Source organism: Elephas maximus, chromosome 9 (genome assembly GCF_024166365.1).
Source record: "Elephas maximus indicus isolate mEleMax1 chromosome 9, mEleMax1 primary haplotype, whole genome shotgun sequence".
NCBI classification, from domain to species: domain Eukaryota; kingdom Metazoa; phylum Chordata; class Mammalia; order Proboscidea; family Elephantidae; genus Elephas; species Elephas maximus.
The window spans coordinates 15,754,041-15,774,958 of NC_064827.1; the positions used below are offsets into that span (position 1 = coordinate 15,754,041).

The 20,918-nt window shown below is 43.4% G+C and overlaps 1 protein-coding gene across 2 annotated transcripts in view; it reads right to left on the reverse strand.

The window, feature by feature from the left end:
• Positions 1 to 20,918, reverse strand: part of ERMP1 (endoplasmic reticulum metallopeptidase 1) — a 43,667-nt gene that overhangs the window by 6,480 nt on the left and 16,269 nt on the right. The window contains exons 5-13 of one of the 2 annotated variants that reach the window (XM_049896781.1): positions 18,932 to 19,078; positions 18,177 to 18,269; positions 15,840 to 16,052; positions 14,473 to 14,693; positions 11,491 to 11,665; positions 9,544 to 9,734; positions 3,577 to 3,729; positions 1,024 to 1,226; positions 203 to 318 (exon numbers count right to left, since the gene is read on the reverse strand). In XM_049896781.1, the coding sequence (XP_049752738.1) occupies positions 203 to 318; positions 1,024 to 1,226; positions 3,577 to 3,729; positions 9,544 to 9,734; positions 11,491 to 11,665; positions 14,473 to 14,693; positions 15,840 to 16,052; positions 18,177 to 18,269; positions 18,932 to 19,078 (1,512 nt within the window). Of the gene's footprint in view, positions 1 to 202; positions 319 to 1,023; positions 1,227 to 3,576; positions 3,730 to 9,543; positions 9,735 to 11,490; positions 11,666 to 14,472; positions 14,694 to 15,839; positions 16,053 to 18,176; positions 18,270 to 18,931; positions 19,079 to 20,918 lie in introns of those variants that run through there. The other variant, XM_049896782.1, reaches the window with a different exon arrangement.

The window sequence follows — 20,918 nt, forward strand, 5'->3', positions numbered from 1 at the left end:
AATATCTGATATTGTTAAAGGTTTTCAATAAGGCTCTTTAAAAATCATAACCAGCCTCACCTGCACCTGCTTTTAAAAGCACTGTTAAGCTCCTCCTAAGTTGCCGGTCACTGTAATAAATCTCAAGGGGAAAAAAATACATGTAACTTATAAAAAAATTTTAAAAATGAAGGAGAGAAGAAAAAGCTGTCATGTGACTTACCTGTTGCTTCAAAGGTCAACCTTACAGAATCCCAGGGAGTCTGTTCCTTGGATATAAGTCTGAAATGAGCACGGTCTCTTGGAGAAACTTCTGAAGCAGGAAGATACCAGTTCTTCCTATTGGGAAAGGCAGCTTCAACATTCAGGATGCTTTATTAGTTGAAAGCTATCTACCACTCATGCAGTGTTTGGAAAATCAGAACACATTTTTGGGTATGACAAGCAATGCCAACTCATTCCTCTGAAGCTGAAGTTAATGTGTAAGAAAACCTTCCCAAAGTTAAGAACAAAGGCGTTAATTAGCTAGGTGATCTTGATTCACCTCTTGTTGTTGGGTGCCATCGAGTCGATTCCGATTCAGAGTGACCCCATGTGACAGAGTACAGCTGTACCTTAGGGTTTTCTAGACTGTAATCTTTACAGAGGCAGACTGCCACGTCTTTGTCCCAAGGAGCCCCAGGGTGGGTTCAAACAGCCAACCCTCCAGCTCAGCAATCCTTCACTACCACACCAAAAAAGCGTCCCAGAAATAAAACAAATAACTGAACATTAATGCTTAGCTGTTGTCTAACAGTTAGGACTGCCACCCTTTCTCTGGACTGGAGTTTCCAAAGGAAAGATTTTATAAATTTGAAAACGCAAAACTACTCTACTGAGTGCTTTATCCCACTAGAGAAATAAAACTTTTGTAGTGATCGGAAAAAAAATACTACCAGTGGCACCTGACTTCTTGTTAACAATTTAGATAATAAAGTGCTGACATAGTGACAGGACTTGAGAACAGGCTAAGCCTCAACTAAAGCAGAAAAATAATGAACCAACTTGATCAGAAAGTGCACTGGAAGATACCACGGGAAACCACAAAGGGGCGCTGTCTCCTCACAGTGAGCTCGGATGGTTTCGTTGATCTCGGGAATGTGCGGTGTGATGTGAGACATTCCAGTGTAATCAAACCCATTGATCCATATTCCAGAGTCCCGTTTAACCACATTTCCATCCAAGTCATGAAATGTTCTAGTGGTATGCTGAAAAGAACAAGGCTGATTGAAAAAAACTGCAGTTTCAACCATTTTGCCCACCTCCCCTCTGCAGGTTAGCGAAAATGAGCAAGTCTGACAATACTAAGAAGCAGTGTGGGCACGGAGCAACGCGGACCCTCAGACGCTGCTGGCGGGACTGTATGCTGGCCCAGTCGCTCTAGGAGACCGTGTGGTACCACCTCATGAAGGTAACATGCACATTCTCTTCCAGCCAGCAGTCCCCTTCCTGGGCACATACCTGACAGAAACCCTCAGCAAGTACACCAGTGTTGGTACAGAATTGTCCAGATAGTACGAAACCACACAAATGTCTGTTAACAGTAGGTAAATAAATAAACTGGGCATCATCCTGCAACCGGAATCTGACAGGCAGTGAAAAATAATGAACTACGGCAACACTAATCAACGTGGGTGACTGTCACATATTGTTAAGCAAAAATTCAAATCAGTACTTAAGGTCGGCCCTATCTGTAAAAACTTCAAAAACAGACGGAACTACACGACGCTGCAGAGGGCACATACACGGTAAACTAAGGTGTGACTGACCCGCACTCCCAGACAGGGAGCGCTTCTCTGACAGGGAGCTGTACAAAGGGCTGGGACCGGGGACACGCGTGGGTCTCTAAGGTACTGCTGACGGGCTTTCTTTTCAACTGGATAATGGATACACAGAAGTTCGTTTTATTATTTCTTAAAACTATGTATATTTAAATTTCATATAAAAACCCCACTATTTCAGATTCTAAAGACATGAATACTAGTACTCTTTTTAGATGAGTATTAAAAAAAAATACACCCTAAACACACACACACACACACACAGAAGCACACAGGCACAGGAGACAGGCACGCACGTCCTTCCCTGTCAGTGTGTGTTAAAGGAAGCAAAATCACGTGCACAGAGCTCACCATTAGATGGCAGACTTGTGCCTAGCAGAATTCTTTGAAAAGATACAGTGCTCTGTTTGGAATAGCTTTAGTAATAGCAGAAACCAGCCTGAAGAATATCAAACTGAAAAAAGAAAAGGAACTGCAGAGGGCAGGGGGTGGACAAGCTATAGCCAAGCCAGGCTTAGCCCCTGTCTACATTTACAAATAAAGTTTTCTTGGAACACAGCCACACTCCTTTACGTGTTGTCTGTGGCTGCTTTCCTGTAAAGCAGAGAAGTGGCGACAGAGACTGGCCGTGTCGTCTGCAAAGTCCAAAGTATTTATCATCTGGCCCTTTACCGAAAAAGTTTGTCAACTCCTGGCCTAGGGGAAGAAGTGCACCCCAGAATACACGAGAAGAATGGGACTTTTTACAACTAAAAATCTCCTGATATAATTATAAAAACTAGCCAGTCACTGAAAACACCTTGAGCTTCCTATAAACTAGCTGTGCTTCACTAACCAAAAATCAAACCAAGCCCAGTGCCATCAAGTCAATTCTGAATCATAGTGACCCTACAGGACAGAGTAGAACTGCCCCATAGAGTTTCCAAGGAGCACCTGGCGGATTTGAACTGCTGACCCTTTGGTTAGCAGCTATAGCACTTAATCACTACGCCACCAGGGTTTCCGTGCTTCACTAAAGGTCTGGCAAATTTTAGGATCTGCCATATAAAATGTCCTCCGGGGCTATAAACCAGGGAAAGTTGGCCCTTTGTTCAAAATCTCCTCTCTGATATTTAAGTTCGGGTATTACGATTAACTTTTCAAGGACCAATTACCTAGACTGTGGCTCCTTTGGCTTTTCTCTTTGGCCACACCATCCTGTTCACCTGTGAAGGTGACTGGAAATAAGGCAAGAGTCCTTGTTACTGCTTTTAGCACGGGCTGTAAAAATTCTGGAGAAAAATCTGAGATTTAGAGAAAGTTCTAAATCTCATTCCGGTAATCCCTTTCTAAGTTACTACATCTTCTCCATGTTAGCTAATCAATGTCACTAACGTTTCACTGTACTGCACCTGTCTTCCTCTGTCAGTTGGTGGGAGTCTTGGGTTTCCCGCTCAGCCTGCAGACATTTTTACAACCTGCATTTCTAAAAAGCCACCACTGCATAGTGCCTACTTGCAACTGTTTTTCCAAGCAGGTGCGTTTTTATGACGTAAGCAGTAACAAAAACAAGTGGCCATTTCTGAGTCAGTCTCCTGGGAGACCAACGCCTGGCTCATAAGAGCGCCTCCTGACAGCCAGTCTTGTTCTTTCCACACTGCCACACACAGAACAGGCGGGTCCCAGGAAATGGGCCAACAGACAAAAGCCAGCTGGGTCTCCTGCTGACTCATGAAGCTCAAATACACGAGGCTTTCCTCTCCCAACTCTCAAAGAAGTCACGCGAAGGTGCTCTTACCTGCAGGAACACCCTCTTTGGCTTCGGACTAGCAGGATCGGAGCTGTATGGGAAAAAGGCCCCACTGCAGACGAGGAGGAAGGTGATGCCGCACACCGAAGTTAAAGCTACCAAGGTTCTTTTTGTGCTTTTGGCAAGGTAGATGAAGTTAATCTAAAACACAAAAAGGGAAAAATTACAGATATAGACGACTCACAGAGGGGTTTTTAACTGCCTTTATTTTTACAAGTTTTATTCTACCAGAGAATGAAGAAATGTACCAGCATGTTCTACCAAGAGCCAACACCTTAATTATAGATGTCTCCCATCACAAATCCACACTTCAATAACAGGTGCCTCCAATCTGTCTGTACGGGGCCTTTTCTGACAGGCAGTGGAAGGCGGCAGAGAAAAACAAAACTGAGCACACCAGCTAAACAATTCCACTGTTTTCCTTCCAATCCTATCAGCGCCCTGAGATAGTAAACACTGCTCACCAGACCCCATGTAACTGCCCAGCTGACTGGCATCAAAGCACTCACTAATAACCCAAAACCAAACTCACTGTCATCAAGTCAATTCCAACTCGTAGCACCTCTATAGGACAGAGCAGAGCTGCCCCGTAGGGTTTCCAAGGCTGTAAATCTTACGGAAGCAGACTGCCATATCTTTCTCTCGTGGAGCAGCTGGTGGGTTCAAACCACCAACCTTTCAGTTAGCAGCCAAGCGCTTTAATCACTGCACCACCAGGGCTCCTAATAACCAGAAGGAAGCTTTCTCAGCTTGTTGTTAGGTGTCGTTGATTCATAGGGACCCCATGTACAACAGAATGCAACACTGCCCAGTCTTGCGCCGTCCTCACAATCATTGCTATCCTTGAGCCCACTGTTGCAGCCACTGTGTCAATCCATCCTGCTGAGGGTCATCCTCCCCTCCACTATCCCTCCACTCCACCAAGTATGATGTCCCTCTCCAGGGACTGGTCCCTCCTGACAACAAGCCCAAAATATGCAAGATGGTCTCAGTATCCTCGCCTCCAAGGAGCATTCTGGCTGTACTTCTTCTAAGACAGATTTGTTCATTCTTCTGGCAGTCTGTGACACATTCCATATTCTTCACCAATACCGTAACTCACAGGTGTCAACTCTTCTTCTGTCTTCCTTATCCATTGTCTGGCTTTTGGACGCATATGAGGTCCACTGCAGTGAAACTCAACTTCCACTTGTAACACTTTTATAATGTGCCAAGACACTGGACTGATTTCACCCACGCTCGGAGGTACCTTCAAGACTGCCTGCAGGCCTGCACAGGCGGAACAACTTCACGACAAAGTGAAGCTGCCACCTTAGGTGATGAGCTAACTAGTGCCGACGCAATCACAACCACAAATCCAAACGTGCGTCCCCGAGACTAAGACCCTGAGACTCCCCAAGACCTGGAACTGAAGACACTACCGGAGACCACCTTTCAGCCAAACAATACACAGGCCCACAAAATAAACAATACCACCCAAGAGGAATGTGCTCCTTAGAACAATCAATTATATGAGATCAAAAGGACAACAACCGTCCAAAGTAAAGATGAGAAGGCAGGAAGGGGAAAAAAAACCAGAGGAAAGGAAACGGGGAACCCAGGGCGGAAATGGGAAGATAGCCGACACGCTGAGGGGAATGCAACCGACATCACCGAACACTTGTGTACAAACTGCTGAATGAGAAACTGATTTGCTCTGTAAACTTTCACCTAAAACACAATAAAAAAATTTTTTAAAAATCCAAACATGGGCGATTAAGGTGAGTGGCTCAGCCTCAGGTGGGCATCCAGAAAATCCTAAAAATACTTGTGTTAGCTTTTTAAATGTAACAAAATTCATAGAGGATACACATGACTAAGAGAACATGCCCACAGATCCCTCAGGGGTCCTGAGAGAGCCACTTTAAGAAACAATGATCCAAACCCAGCTCCTCCCCTTTTCCTTCTCACTATTCCCAGCCCCAAGTGGTCACTAAATAGGGAAGAACAGAAATATGAAAAGATTTTGAGACGGAAATGAAAAACTAAGCAAACATTTATAACCTGCCATATAACTCTACTATGTGAAGTGTAAAGGATTTTCATGTCTACGATATCCCACCCAGGGTAATCGCCAGCACAACGACACTGGTTTTAGGTCAAAGATCCCATCCTATGTCTGCACACTCTGAGTACAGAATTTGGCAAGGCAACCTAGGGCTAAAGGCAGTGAGTTAGCAAAACACGTGTCACCCTGCCTGCCCCTCTTTCTGCTAATAGTCACGACATTTAAAACATGGCTCAAAAGAACAGTTTCAAATATCCTGTCAAGTAATGAGCTTCCCCTCCACTGGAAGGGTGACGTAATTAGTCCAGAGAATCCTGTAGGTCAAAAAAACCTCCCTGCAGTGAGCTCTGGGGACTGTCATTCTTGAGCCAGCTACTAGCAACAGGACCACAAAGTGACCCTTGAGCCTCAGTTCAAGCCCTAGTTTCCCCATTCACATGCTCCCTCTTCTCCGAATCACGAGCCTCATCTCTGCACCCCCACCCACCTTCTGGAGGAGGGCTGGTGGTGGTGATGGGTGAAACGGCATCACAGAGCAGAGCAGGAAGAAAGGGAATGACCAGAAAATGACAATGTTTTGGATGCCACTGTCAATGGAGTCACTGGAAGGATGCCCTTCCAATCCTATTTCTGTCTTAAATGTGGCATCTGAGCTATTTCTCTCTGAGAGTCCCCCTTCTGACCCACTCCTACTAGCAGTCCAGCTTCGGTTTCCATACAGTCAATACAACCACAAAACATCTCACAACATGGATGAATCTGGAGGGCATTATGCTGAGTCAAATAAATCAGTCACAAAACGACAAATATTACATGAGACCACTATTATAAAAACTCAAGAAAAGGTTTGCATACAGGAAAAAAACACATTTTTTGATGGTTACGAAGGTGGGACAGGTGGGAAGGGCAAATCACTGACTAGACAGTAGACAAGTGTCAACTTTGGTGAAGGGAAAGACAACACACAATACAGGGGAAGTCAGCACAACCTCACCAAGGCAAAGTCAGAGAAGTTTCCTAGACACATCCAAACACCTTGAGGGACTGAGCTGCTGGGACTGAGGGCTGCTGGGGATCATAGTCTCAGGGGTATCTAGGTCAACTGGCATAACGTAGTTCATAAAGAAAATGTTCTACATCCTACTTTGGTGAGTAGCATCTGGGGTCTTAAGAGCTTGAGAGCAGCCATCTAAGATACAACTATTGGTCCCATTCCATCCAGAGCAAAGGATAATGAAGAACACCAAAGACACAAGAAAAATATTAGCTCAAAGGACTAAAGGACAGAACCACAGCCTCCACCAGCCTAAGCCCAGAAGAACTAGATGGTGCCCGGCTACCAGCATGGACTGTTCTGACAGGGATCATAATAGAGTCCCTGACAGAGAAGGAGAAAAATGTAAAACAAAATTCAAACTCACCAAAAAAAGACCAGACTAGTTACTGGCCTGACAGAGACTGGAGTACGCCCGAGACTATGGACCCCAGACACCCTGCTAACTCCGAACTGAAGCCACTCCTGAAGTCCACCTTTCAGCCAAAGATTAGACAGGACTATAAAACAAAAAATAACACACATGAAGAATGTGCTTCTTAGTTCAATCCGGTATATGAGGTCAAACGGGCAATACCTGCCCAGAAGCAAGGAGGAGAAGGCAGGAAGAGACAGGAAAACTGGACGGATGGACACACAGAACCCAGGGTGGAAAGGGAAAGTACTGAAACGTTGCGAGAATGCAAGCTATGTCACGAAAGAGTATAAATTTTTGAATGAGAAACTTGAGCTGTAAACTTTCACCTAAAGCACATTTAAAAAAAAAAAAAGTTTTCCGGGTTCGTTTTGTCCCCTTTCATATGATCATGAGACAGAATAGAAATGTCCCACATTCTGATCATTTTTCATGGGATCAATAATGTTCATTCACTGTCTATAATTTCCTGTACTAGGGATCCAGTTTATGACGCAGCTGACTTAGATTAGAACCGAACCTACAGATGATGAAAAACACCAAACCTACTAGTAATGTGCGTAGAGGATATAAAGGCTTAATGTTAAAACCAAAAGAAGTAAACCCTGCAGGCAAGAAAGAACATTTAAAAATTTTCCATTCACCCCTGCAAATACCAATAAGGACTTAATCATTATCTTTAAGGTAAAATGGCTCGAATTCCCAGATTTTTTAGGACTAGCCCAGCAGAGCTCACACAGCAGTGTAAGAATTGCTCCACAGGGCTACGTACGCAAAGCCACATTGTATACAGGGCTTTATTTAAAGGGTGTTCATGGATAATGTCCACCATGTGTAAGATTCGGGGCCCTGGTAACACAGTGGTTAAGCACTTGACTGCTAACCAAAAGGTCGGCAGTTCAAATCCACCAACTGCTCCTTGGAAACCCTATGGGGCAATTCTACTCTGTCCTACAGGGTCGCTATGAATTGGAATTGACTCCACAGCAATGGTTTTTTTTTGTTGTTTTTTTTTTTTTGCGGGGGGGGGGTGGGGGTGTCTTTTTTTTTTTAATTGTGGTAAATACGTATGTAACAAACCATTTGACATTTCAACAATCTTTACACGTACCATCCAATCACATGTTCATCATGCTGTTCAATCATCAGTCTTCTCCATCCCCAAATCATACCACCATCCTTAATTAAAGCTCAAAAAAAAAAAAAAAAACTTTTGTTGTTGAGTCAATTCCCGCTCATGGCAACCTATAAGGCAGAACAGGACTGTCCTATATGATGTCCAAAGAGCAGCTGGTAGATTCAAACTGCTGACCTTTGGGTTAGCAGCCAAGCTCTTAACCACTGCACCACCAGGGCTCCCTAAATACCTACTGTCTTTTGAAGCTGACCTCCACATAAGATGCCCTTTACTGTATGCCTATGAAAGGGCCCACTCTCATCTCCATGAAGGAAAGGAGTGTAATGAAGTCATACACTGCTTTTTCTATTTGGTCCCCTAGCCTCAACTGTCAGAATTGATCTAAGGGAATTCAGTCAGTATTTCTTAGGAATTCCAATGACAAGAACCACAAAACAGAGAACTATCTCCCCTGGAGGGCCCAGCCAGGATCTCCTCCAGTGGGGCTCTGGAGAGTGTGGCCACCACACCAGAAGCAGAACCCTGCCTGGGGTTTGGTCTAACAAAGTGGGGCAGGTTAAACTCTGTGCCACTGTCTTCTTTCCCCTCTGGAGGGTCCCAAGGGAAGAGAGGCAGGAACAGCAGAGGCAGGGGCAGCAGAGGCAGGTCCCTGCAAGGACAGCACACTGACAGTACACTGAGGGCTGACAAGGCCTATGGTGCTCCTTTATAACCTGGCAAACGGGGGCACGTTTGTGTGTCATAAGTGTGCTTCACCCAAGGAGACAGACTCACTAAGTGAACTTTCCCGGGCTAGCAGCAAGGCAGTTGAACGATAACGAAAAAAACCTCATCAGAGTTCATCTTCCTTCATTAGCTCCAAAAAGTACTAATATAACAAACACCATGTGTTTATTAGCATTTGCTTCCAATCAGTAAGTTCAAAATACACGATTAGAGATCATGCAAAGAGCTCACCACCAAAGAATCTCTGCTAATTCTCACATTATACAAATTCACATTCAGGTAGACTGAGAGGCTATTTGAAAAGAAGTATTTTTTTTTTTATAGTTGGAGGCTTCGGAAGGATGCAAGGCAAAAACGAGAACAAAAAGTACTGGCAAAATCAAAATGGCAATGAGCAGCCCCATTCTACATTTTCTCACCACACTGAACCCACAAGATGCACAGCCACGCAGCACTGCTTTGGCTTAAGAGTTTCTCAATAAAGAAAAAGCCAGTGCTATTTCACAGACCCTAGTATGACTAACTGTACCATATATTCCTATCAAACAATAGAGAAAACAAGTTTTATCCCTTACGAAATAGGAGGAGAGGATCATTATACATCCAGCCAGGATGGAAGCCAGCACTGCATCAGGTGGGATTTGTGTGCCGCTCCTCCCGAGGATGGGGGTGAACATCTCGAACACTGCCCAGATGAGGTACAATGCGTACAGGTACGGGACAAACATCCCCAAAAGGTAAAACACCAGGAATTTTCCTCCAGCACCTAGGAAAAAGGAAAATATACATATATGAAATTCTACAGTCAGAGATTTTTACAGTTCTCGTGAACCTTGGCACCTACCATACATTAGATGTTCCTGATCAAAATGCAGAAAATGCAGATCAGAATTCCAAATTCTCATGGAATCCAGAGTTTCTGGAGCCATGGAAGCTGGATAAATTCCCCAAACTACTGCCTTGAGATAATCTTTAAACCTTAAACCAAAAAGATTCCCTGAAGTCTTCTTAAAACCACACAATAGTTTAGCTTAACTAGTAAAGAATGTCTGCCTCGAGCACTTTGCTCTTTTAAGAACTACATATATGGAATCAAACTTACAAGAGCAACTCGAAAGAGTAGATAGGAGCCTTAGGGGGTGGTAAGTTTATATTAATGTGGGGGAAAAGGAGGGTGAGGATGGTTGCACAGCCTGGAGAATGTAATCAATGTCACTGAATTGTACATGTAGAAATTGCTCAATTGGTGCATATTCTGCAGTGTATATTCTCAAAAATAAAATACTAAAAAAAAAAGGCAATTAAAAAAACGTTAGATGTGACTTTTGCCCTTTTGGTACACATTATCTATTGAGATAAGACACTTAACTTGCAAATACAAACGTGGGTTAAACAAAATACATAAGTAATATATTAGAATGAGTTTATAAATACAAAATGGGATAGAGTATAAGATAAAAACCTACGTGATCTGAAAATTAAAAAAACAAAAACCAGTAACACTATAGAAAACCTACCCAACACGATTAAAACAATAAATAGTCCCTAGAAACTTTAAGTATTCCTTTTTTTAAATTTTTTTATTGCACTTTAGGTGAAAGTTTACACAGCAAATTAGTTTCCCGTTCCATAGTTTGTACATAAAGAATCCTCACAACATTGGCTGCATTTCCCTCAATGTGTCAGCTATCTCCCCATTTCCGTCCTGGGTTCCCCGTTTCCTTTCGTCTGGATTTTCTAGCCCTTCCTGCCTTCTCATCTTTGCTTTTGGACAAATGCTGTCCTTTAGGTCTTGCATAATTGATTGTTCTAAGGAATACATCCCCCTCGGATGTTACTGTTTATCTTATGTGCTTGTCTATTGTTTGGCTGGGAGGTGGTCTCCGGGAATGGCTTCAGATCCAGGTCAGAAGAGCGTCTTAGGGCCATAGTCTCAGGAGTTCCTCTAGTCTCTGTCATACCAGTAAGTCTGGTCTTTTTTGTGAATTTGATTTTTTGTTCTACATTTTTCTCCTATTCTGTCTAGGACCTTGTGTTGTGATCCCACTCAGAGTGGTCGGTAGTAGTAGCCGGGCACCATCTAGTTATTCTGGTCTCAGGATCATGTGGGATGGTTCATGCGGTCCATTAATCCTTTGGACAGTCTTTGTTTTCTTCACTCTCCTTTGCTAAGAGACCAACAGCTGTATCTTAGATGGCAGCTCACAAGCTTTTAAGACCCCAGATGCTACTCACCAAAGTAGGATGCAGAACACTGTCTTTTTGTACTATCTTGTGCCAGCTGATGCCCCCCAGTCTAGGATCCTTCATCTTTGAGCCTAAGAACTTCATCCCACAAGGTGTTTGATTATATCTAAGAAGTTTCCATGACTGTGCGCCTTGTGTGCACATTAATATACATACAGCACCTACAATTAAGGATGTAGAAATAGCCACAACCAAACCTGTATCTGCAGGTGGGTGTGCTTATTTTAAGTACATTAAGGATTTTTTTTTTTGTATTAAAAGCAACTATATCCTACCATGGTACTTAAAATCCTTGTGCACAAAAAACTTTGTGAGCAGTGGAAATGCTATCCAGACAGCACTGATAAACGCCATGCAAAGTCCTTGGTAAGTCAGAGTTACCAGAGAAACGCAATGCACAAACAGCGAGACGTCAAAAAATATTTCTCCTAGATATTTGTCACTGGTATTCTGAAAGAAAAAGAAAAAGCAGTCTCATTCATGGGTCACTGATTGTAATCTAATTTCCATCACTCAAGAAAGTTGCATTTCGTTGAAAGCTATACTTCAGACTTTCAAATAAACCCAGAAAAGGCCACCTCCAATTGTGAAGTAATAAATTCAAATTGCTGCCTGGGAAAAGAGTCGTTAACGAGATGGAATAAAAACAATGCCATCACTTGCATTTAATCTGTGCTATTCTTCACAGGGCTAAAGGCAAAGTGTGGAAATGTTATAACGCTGGGGGGGCGGGAAAGAAGGGCTTAAAAACATTAATCCCTGTAAGCTTCCTGTTTATGCAACTTCCCCAGAACTGTTCCGAGCACACTGAAGAAATGGCCTTGGAAGGAATGCTGCCAGCCTCTGGATCACGCCCGCATCACACTGGGAAAACTGCAGGGCCTCCGGGGCACAGGACCAAGGGAGCTTTGCTTGATTTTCCTGGCCTTTTCTACTTCCAGGAGCCCTGGTGGTGCAGTGGTTAAGAGCTCAGCTGCTAACCAAAAGGTCGGCAGTTTGATTCCAACAGCTGCTCCTTAGAAACCCTATGGGGCAGAGTTCTCTCTGTCCTATAGGTTCGCTATGAGTCCGAATGGACTTGATGGCAATGGGTTTGGTTTTTTTTTTTTCTACTTCCAACTGGCCTTGCAGTGCACCTTTCCCTCTTCCTGTATTCCTGGAAAGGAACCCTGGTGGTGCAGTGGTTAAGTGTTCAGCTGCTGACTAAAAGGTCAGTAGTTAGAACCCACCAGGGGCTCCCCGGGAGAAGATGTGGCAGTCTGCTTCCACCAAGACAAACAGCCTTGGAAACCCTAGGGGGCAGTTCTACCCTGTCCTCTAAGGCCACTATGTTGGCTGACACTTGTGAGACCTCAAGTCTGAGGTTCCTATGCAGCACCTGGAGCTCTCAGAGGAAAGCTGCTATGTGAACTTCATACACCTTCGCACCTGCATAAGTGAGTCTATTAATACAAACATGAAAATTGTAATTCCAGTGCAGAAATACCAAAAGTGAAATGCAAATATTTAAGTTTTTCTCTCTTCTTGCTTTTCATTCCTAGGGCATGGTTGTTATAAGGGATCTGACTTCAAGAGCTCTAAAGAGTTTCACACACGTGTTTGCAAAACAAGTTGAGGTTCATTTGACGAATCCCCCTTGGACAATGAAAGAGAGGCTACCATCGTTAAATATTTAAATACATAACACGCCGCTGACCAATATAAACTTGGTTTTTAAAAAGAGGAAAATAATTCTTACGAGTCAATTTCAAGCTGACCACCACTCAGATATTTAAAAACAAAGATCTCGACAATGAAAACTGTAACAACTGAAAATGTCTTACATGAAGTACCCAAATATAAAACCCCATTGCTGTCAAGTCAATTCCAACTCATAGCAACCCTACCAGACACAGCAGAACTGCCCCACAGGGGTGGCATAGTGGTTAAGAGCTATGGCTGCTAACCAAAAGGTCAGCAGCTGGAATCCACCAGGTACTCCTTGGAAACTCTGTGGGGGTATTTGTCAAACAAAAATGAAACACGTTAGTCTTTCCATTATGTTTCAGCCGGAGATTCCAACTGCACACTTAAAATCAGTAAAAGTAAAGGGAATTTACTAACCACCTCTGCCCCAGCCCAGCCCACCACCACCAACAGTCAGCCACACTCGGGTTGCATACAGTGGCAGACAGAATAAACGTGTGAAATCAAGCCCCACAGTGTAATTCTTTTGGCAACTGAAGCAACCAGGATAAAAGTATTAGCTCAACCATGAGCAGGTAGCTAACATCAAAGAACCTTTCTTCAATAGGGCCTGTAAACCTGGAAGGGCCCCTTGGACCACATCCCAACATTAACTGAAGCTGAGACCAGGTTCAGGAACAAAAGACACCCTGTAGAACAATGCTGGGTTAGAGGTTGCATTCTAGTCCTTAGCAGGGCAAACTGAAAAAGCCAGTATACATTGGCCGTCTTGAAAATAATGGAGTTAAGAAAGATTTTCCCCTTTAACTCACTTGGAAACTCAGAAACCAGGGCTCTCTATTTCACTGTAATTTTTTTTTTTTTTAGTCCTATTATTTCATAACCCTAATTCCTAATTTTATTTTTAACCAAACAAATTTACACAGTTTAAACCATCATATGGTAATATTCCCTAAATAGGCATTGGTACCTCATTTTGGGACCCTGTCTCCTTCCCCTTTTTTCCTTTAGCAAGGTGTCCCACACACACACACGCCGTCAGAATCCACATCAATGTACAGGTATAAAGAAAAAGTGATGGAAAACTGAAGAGAAAAATCAGCTCTCACTGTAATATTCTTTCAGGCAGCAAAGACCTGCTGTGCATCGATGCTGTGAGCCAGACACAAGGGAGATGGCAAAGAACAAAACAAGCCCTGCCCTCATGGAGCTTCCATTCAGTAGGGAAGAGACATTAAAACAACATAAATCACTGGGTGAGCCCAGGGAGGGACGGGGGTGAAATGAAGAGCACAGTCACAGACACAGCAGGTTTAGCAGAGGCAGGAGGTCACCCTAGCAAGTCTTGCTGCCACCACCACACGAAACACTGTTTACAGCCTAGCTTCATAACCTCAAGTGACTCCTGCAACCCAGCCCTCACAATGCAAAACCTCTCAGAAAACTAACAGTCCTGGGAGCTGGTTTGCTGTAACCCAACAGCAGAAGGCCAAACCCAGTGACTCCCACTTGAGTTTGTCTTCCATCCTTAAAGGCAGCATTAGCAATCAATAAACATGCCTCCTACTTACCACATAGTAAAATCTTTTTGCGAGGGTATGTATGAATATGATTTTGGCTACAGCTGCAGTTCCATACAGACAAACAGAAACATAGAAGTGGTTATACCATGAGAGAGACTGTCCGATGAGCGAGATGAACACTGCTATAATGAGAACGGTAACGAGGCTGGTGAACCAGCTTATCAGAGTGATACCAAGCCCACAGAAGAAGTCCTTCATGTAGTGAGCAGCTGATGAAAAGGAAACACAAAGCTAAGGTCACCATCTTCATAAAGTTAACAGATTAAACAGGATAAACAGTAAAACAAAAAATTCACCACTGTAATTGAAAGGTGGAAACCCTGGTGGCATAGTGGTTAAGAGCTATGGCTGCTAACCAAAAGGTCGGCAGTTCGAATCCATCAGGTGCTCCTTGGAAACCCTGTGGGGCAGATCTGCTCTGTCCTGTAGAGTCCCTGTGAGTCAGAATCAACCTGACAGCAATGGGTTTGATTTGGTTTTTTGGAACTGAAAAGTACTGAAATTTCCTAGTGTTGAGGTTTGCTAAGCACTAGGAGGGGTCAAAGGGAAGGTCTCAAAAAATAACTCTCAAGTAATATTTACTGGGTGTCTATGGGTACTAAGGAGACCAAGCTAAGTCTCCCAGGAACAAGTCAGATACACTTCTGACAAGAAAAGTGGGTGGTCTTCATCTGCATCACTGTTGGGGTGCTTCCTGCATCAAAGTATCAGCAAAAATAAAATCTCGCCAAAAGAACCCAAAACAGGAAGAGAAGGGAGCATGGGAAATTTAACTAGGGAAAAAACTCACTGCCACTGAGTCAATTCCAACTCATAGCGACCTTATAGGACAGAGTAACCCATAGGGATTTCAAGGAGCAGCTGGTAGATTTGAACTGCCCATCTTCTGGTTAGCAGCCAAGTTCTTAACCACTTCGATTATTTAAATAGCTGCTAAATATTTTATCTGGTAACAGCAAAGATCAAGATGACCAAACATTTCAAGGTGAACGAAGCCACTTTAACCAAAAGCATTCCCTGCATACTCCAGGGTGCTATTAGTCTGTAGCACAGACAAGACTTTTTGATGGGACTTTTCATTAAAAACCCATCTGTACAATCCACTTTTCAACAGCTCCTATATGGTACTTCTATGGCGTGCATAAGCACTTTATAAAAACTGCCGTTTCACCAAGACCAAAAGTATAACGAACATATTAATTTGATAATCACTTAGGAATTTCTCACAACTACAAATCAAATGTTAATTTTTTCATATTTTTAACTTCTTGGAAAATACAAGCACAATGACTAAATAACTTCAGGCAAATCCCATATCCACACCAATGCTTACAGTTGTAGAGAACAATACTTACTCTTATGTTTGGGCTGCAACAATTTTCTGCCCAGATACAAAACAACAAGCATGACCACCATGTAGTTAATGATTGAGCCAACACGAGAGGGGTAGGCAATGACGAAAAGGCCAAACACATCAAAGAAGACCATGTTTCCATGTTTATACTTGGAGGAAGAAGCCAGCATATCAGATGTAGCTAGATATTTAAGAACTGCTAAAATATTATCACCTGTTAGTAAAGAAAAGGCAGAGGACAACATTGAATAAATTGTCTGAACATAATTTACACATATAACTACTTAAGCCAGACGTAAATCATCCAGTATTTGAGTAAAGAAATAGCTAGAAAGAATGTGAACAGAAATAGCTTTCTGGTATTCCACCACTCTCTGCTACTTCTCTTCCTAAATGTCTTCAGTAAGGTCCATGTCCACTACTCCATTTCCTCTCCATTTATAAGCTCAGCCAACTATAATCTGGCCTTTGTCCTTCTCCCTCTACTAGAATTAGTCTCTATGATCAATTTTACTGTCCCCGTTGATAAACTCAATGGCTGTTTCCCAGTCCCCATTCATTTAATATTTATATAGTTACCGTATCAGGCACTGTTCTAGACACCAGAAATTCAGCAGTGAACCAAGAGACCAAGACTCCTGATGAAGTTCACCGATACCACACCAGTTATTATAAGGGTGCTGAGTTAATAGAGAGAGGTAGAGAATGCCATGGAACCTATCACTGGGGACTGATGGAGTCTGGGAAGTCAGGAAGCATCCCTGAGTAAAGAAGTGATAATTATAGCTGAAGGATAAATAGGAGCTAGCCACGCCAGGACATGGTCCGGACTGAGAGAACTGTGTGGACAGAGGCCCTTGGGGGGGAGAGTTCCAAGAATAGAAAAGTCCTGAATGAGAGAGTCCTCAGCAATGAAGCTGGAGAGGCAGGCAGAGCAACGCCAGGCAGAACCTGGTACACCAACGGTCTGTGGTGAATGCCTGTTGCATCGAGCAATGAATGAATGTGTCTGAATTGTAACACAGGAGCATGAAGCCTTGGCTGATCTGCTTATCTGCCTGCTTCCCAGCCCACCCTTGACTTTATCTTCCTCTGCTTTCTAAGACAACACACTGTCTTACCCGTGGATTTCCTTCATGGGCATCTCCATCTACCTCCAAATGTGCTTTCCCCACAGTTCAGTCCTTAGCTCTCTAACCTTTCCTTTGCTCTGGCAAAACCCATTCCCATTCTCCACACCCAAACCCAGTTCTACAGTAGGTCTAATCCCATATCTACAATCACCCAGGAAGCACATTCACCTGCTTGCTTCACAGACCGTGTGTCCACCAGAGCGCACGGTCTCCACTCTGTCCACAACTGCTCTGGACGCGGGGTGCCTCCCCACTTCCCCACCACGGTCACTGGCCCTTATACTTTGCCAGTGTCACTGCCACCATCTGACTTATGCCTTCTACTCAATGACAGGTCTTACTGAATTTACAGCCAAAACGTGTCTAACCTGTCATCGCTCCCCTTTGTTTCCGCCTTCTGTCATCACCAGTCCAGTACACATTATCCCCACTTACGTTACAGTTGAAACATTCAGAACTGCCCTGACTCCTAGCTCGCCCCCACCATCCACACCACACCGCTGCACCAGACAAATAGTATTTAAGCCATCTTACCTAGAGTTCACTCACACACTCAGGCCTTGGGTGAGTCCTGTTTCCAGTAGCACCTGACTTAAAGCCCTCTACAATCGTCTCTGCCCACACTCTACCTCACGTCCCTCTACTTCTGAAAACCCAACTACTGTTCCAGCCTTGCCGTCTACCCACCAACCCCCACGCACACCTACTCAAGCTGTGCTCTTGCATGGCACACGTCTACCGATTCCTGAAGGTTCAGCATCAGATTCACCTCCTCTGACTACTCCAGCTCTCTCTGGAGAGCACCTTTAACTCCCTTGCCCTATGACCTCCTCTGGCACCTGTCCAATAACCGCCTTGCGTGCCCTTACCACCCAGCCATGGGTCAATGTAACTGCTTTCTTCTACACCTGGGGAAGCTGTGCAAATGTGTGCAGGTGCCACCTCCAATTTATAGTCTTCACTTTGGCTGTATTGTCATTGCTCAGCAAGCCTACCATAACTCTGGGTCAACTCCCTTCCCCACTGCTCGCAACAGGTAGTCCTAGGTTCTTAACTAGTACAGCAGATTGCAAGGCTAAAACTCAGTCCTCGTTCCCAACTCCAAAGCCCTAGCTCATTCACACCCCACACTGCCTAACAGGTTTATAGACCATCCCTCATGCCTCGTCTTACCATGTAACAAAAGTCTGAATGAGAGTACCAACCTGCTCGCTGAATGGAATCTATAGGAATTCTGTCTGCTGTGTCATACTTGGTGTGATAAATGTATCCATTCTCAATAAAAGCTAAGTCTATTCCTAAGACATAAGAGAAAAAAAACAAAGTTATTTTGCTTTAAAGATCAACCTCGCTTTAGGCCTGTTAATTTAATCTGTTAAATTCCTAAAAGGTAGGATGTCAAGTTAGTGGCATGACTGTTGTCACATTTATGAGTGATGGCTGAACTCTCTTCGAAACTCTTACAGAACCCACCACTGCAGCACACAATTCAATAACAACGAAGGGGGTACGTACTCCACGCCACACAGCAAGGGCTGGGAATGCAGAGTTCTGGTGCTCATCAGAAGTTTGCCATCTACATCTTTGCCAGGCACGAGCCAAGTTTTAACTTCAAATAAAGCTGGACAAGTTGCTGAGGGAGTTGGCAGAGCAAGATTTAACAATAAAATTCAAAGACCCCTGAAAGATCCATGACCACCTTTTGGGCATGAAGTGCCGAACAGTTCTCCACTGCTCTCTGGTCATACTGTGGGTCAAGACGGCATGTTCTAGAGAGGCAAGTGGTTAATCAGTGTGGAGTCTACACAACAAGGAAAACATAAGAAGCACTGTTCAGTCACAATGCACAGCTTGCAGAATTTTCTCTCAAAAAACGCTGTTTACTCCAAACTTTCAAAAGGTAAAATTTGATTTTTATAAATCAGTGTCACAATAGCCCATAAAACCATTGACAACACACCTGGAATGTTTCCAAAGTCCCTGTAGATACGGAAGTCCGTGTCTGAAGGAATGATTCCACTCTGAAACACCTCCTGAGCCACCACAGAAGCAAAGGGGTGTTTGGCTGCTGAAACATAAGCTTGGACCAACCAAGGATTTTCAGGACCTGAAGCGAAACATGACAACACAAAACAAGGCTAATCTGGTAAATCTCACATACTCCTTTTTAATACACCTAAAATAGTTAACAGCAGCAAATTTCAAAGGACTGAAACAATAAAAAGTATATCCTCTGACCACAGTGGAATTAAACTAGAAATCAGTAACAAAAAGATAACAAGATAATTCCTAAATGGTTGAAAATTAAGTAACAGACTCCTCAATAAACAAAGTGTCAAAGAAGAAACCACAAGGAAAATTAGAAGATGTTTTGAACTGAGCGATAATAAAAATAGGACATATGAAAAATTCTGAGACGCAGCTAAAACTGTGCTTGGAAAGACATTAAATACGTCTATTAGAAAAAATATTTTGGGTATTAGAAAAAACTGTGCGCTGAAAAGCAATGATTTAAGCCACCGGTTCTCAAAAGTGTGGTTCCCTGAGCAAAGCAGCAGCAGTAGCAGCATCACCTGGGAACTTGTTAAAATGTGATTTCTCAGGTCCCACCCCAGACCTTCTGAATCAGGAAATCTGGGACTTGGGCTCAGCAAAATGGTCTAATAAGCTCTCCAGGTGATTCTGATACTTGCTCTAGTTTGAGAACCACTAATCCAGGCATCCGTCTCAAGAAGTTAAAGAAAAAAAAAAAAAACAAGTAAACCCAAGAATATGCTGTTGTTGTTTTGTGTCATCGAGTTGATTCCGACTCACAGCGACCCTATATGATAGACTGTAATCTTTACAGGAGCAGATTGCCATGTCTTTTTTCCCACAGATTCACTAGGTAGATTCGAACTGCTGACCTTTCAGCTAGCAGCCAAGCTCTTAACCACTGCGCCACCAGCATGCCCCTCAAAATATAGAAGAGACAATAATAAAAAAGTCAATAAAACAAAAAATAAGCATACATTAAAGAAAAGACAATAACAAAAGTTGGTTCTTCAAAAAGCACAATAAATTAATAAATCCCTTGGTCTGACAGAGACTAGAGGAACTGCGAAGACCGTGGCCCTAAGACACCCTCCTGAACTGGAACAGAAGCCATTCCCGGAGACCACCTTCAGCCTTCAACACTTACATGAAAATGCAAAAGGCTAAACCATAGACAGGCCCTTAAAGTAAACAGTAACGCCAGAGACAAACACGTTCCTTAGAACAATCCAGTATATGAGATCAAAAGGGCAACATTTGCCCAAAAGCAAAGATGAGAAGGCAGGAAGGGGTAGTAATTCAAGACAGAAGGAAATGGGGAACCTAGGACAGAAACGGGGGAGCCCCAGCACACTGTGGAGAAGGAAACTTATGTCATGGATCACTTCATGCACAAGCTATCAAAGGGGAAACTAATTTGCTCTGTGAACATTTACCTAATGCACGATAAAAAATTTTCTAAAAAACTTTATTTTTATTGTACTTTAGATGAAGGTTTACAGAACTAGTTTCTCGTTAAACAGTACACATACTGTTTTATGACATTGGTTAACCACTCCACAACATGTCGACACACTCCCTTCTCGACGCTGGGTTCCCTTTTACCAGCTTTCCTGTCCCCTCTTGCCTTCTAGTCCTTGCCCCTGGGCTGGTGTGTCCCTTTAGCTTGTTTTATGGGTCTGTTTGCTCTTTGGCTGAAGGGTGAACCTCAGGAGTGACTTCATTACTGAGTTATAAGGGTGTCTGGGGACCATACTCTCAGGGTTTCTCCAGTCTCTGTCAGACCAGGAAGTCTGGTCTTTTTTTGTGAGTTAGAATTTTGTTCTACATTTTCCTCCAGCTCTGTCTAGGACCCTCTATTGTGATCCCTGTTGGAGCAGTTGGTGGAAGCAGCCAGGCACCATCTAGTTATA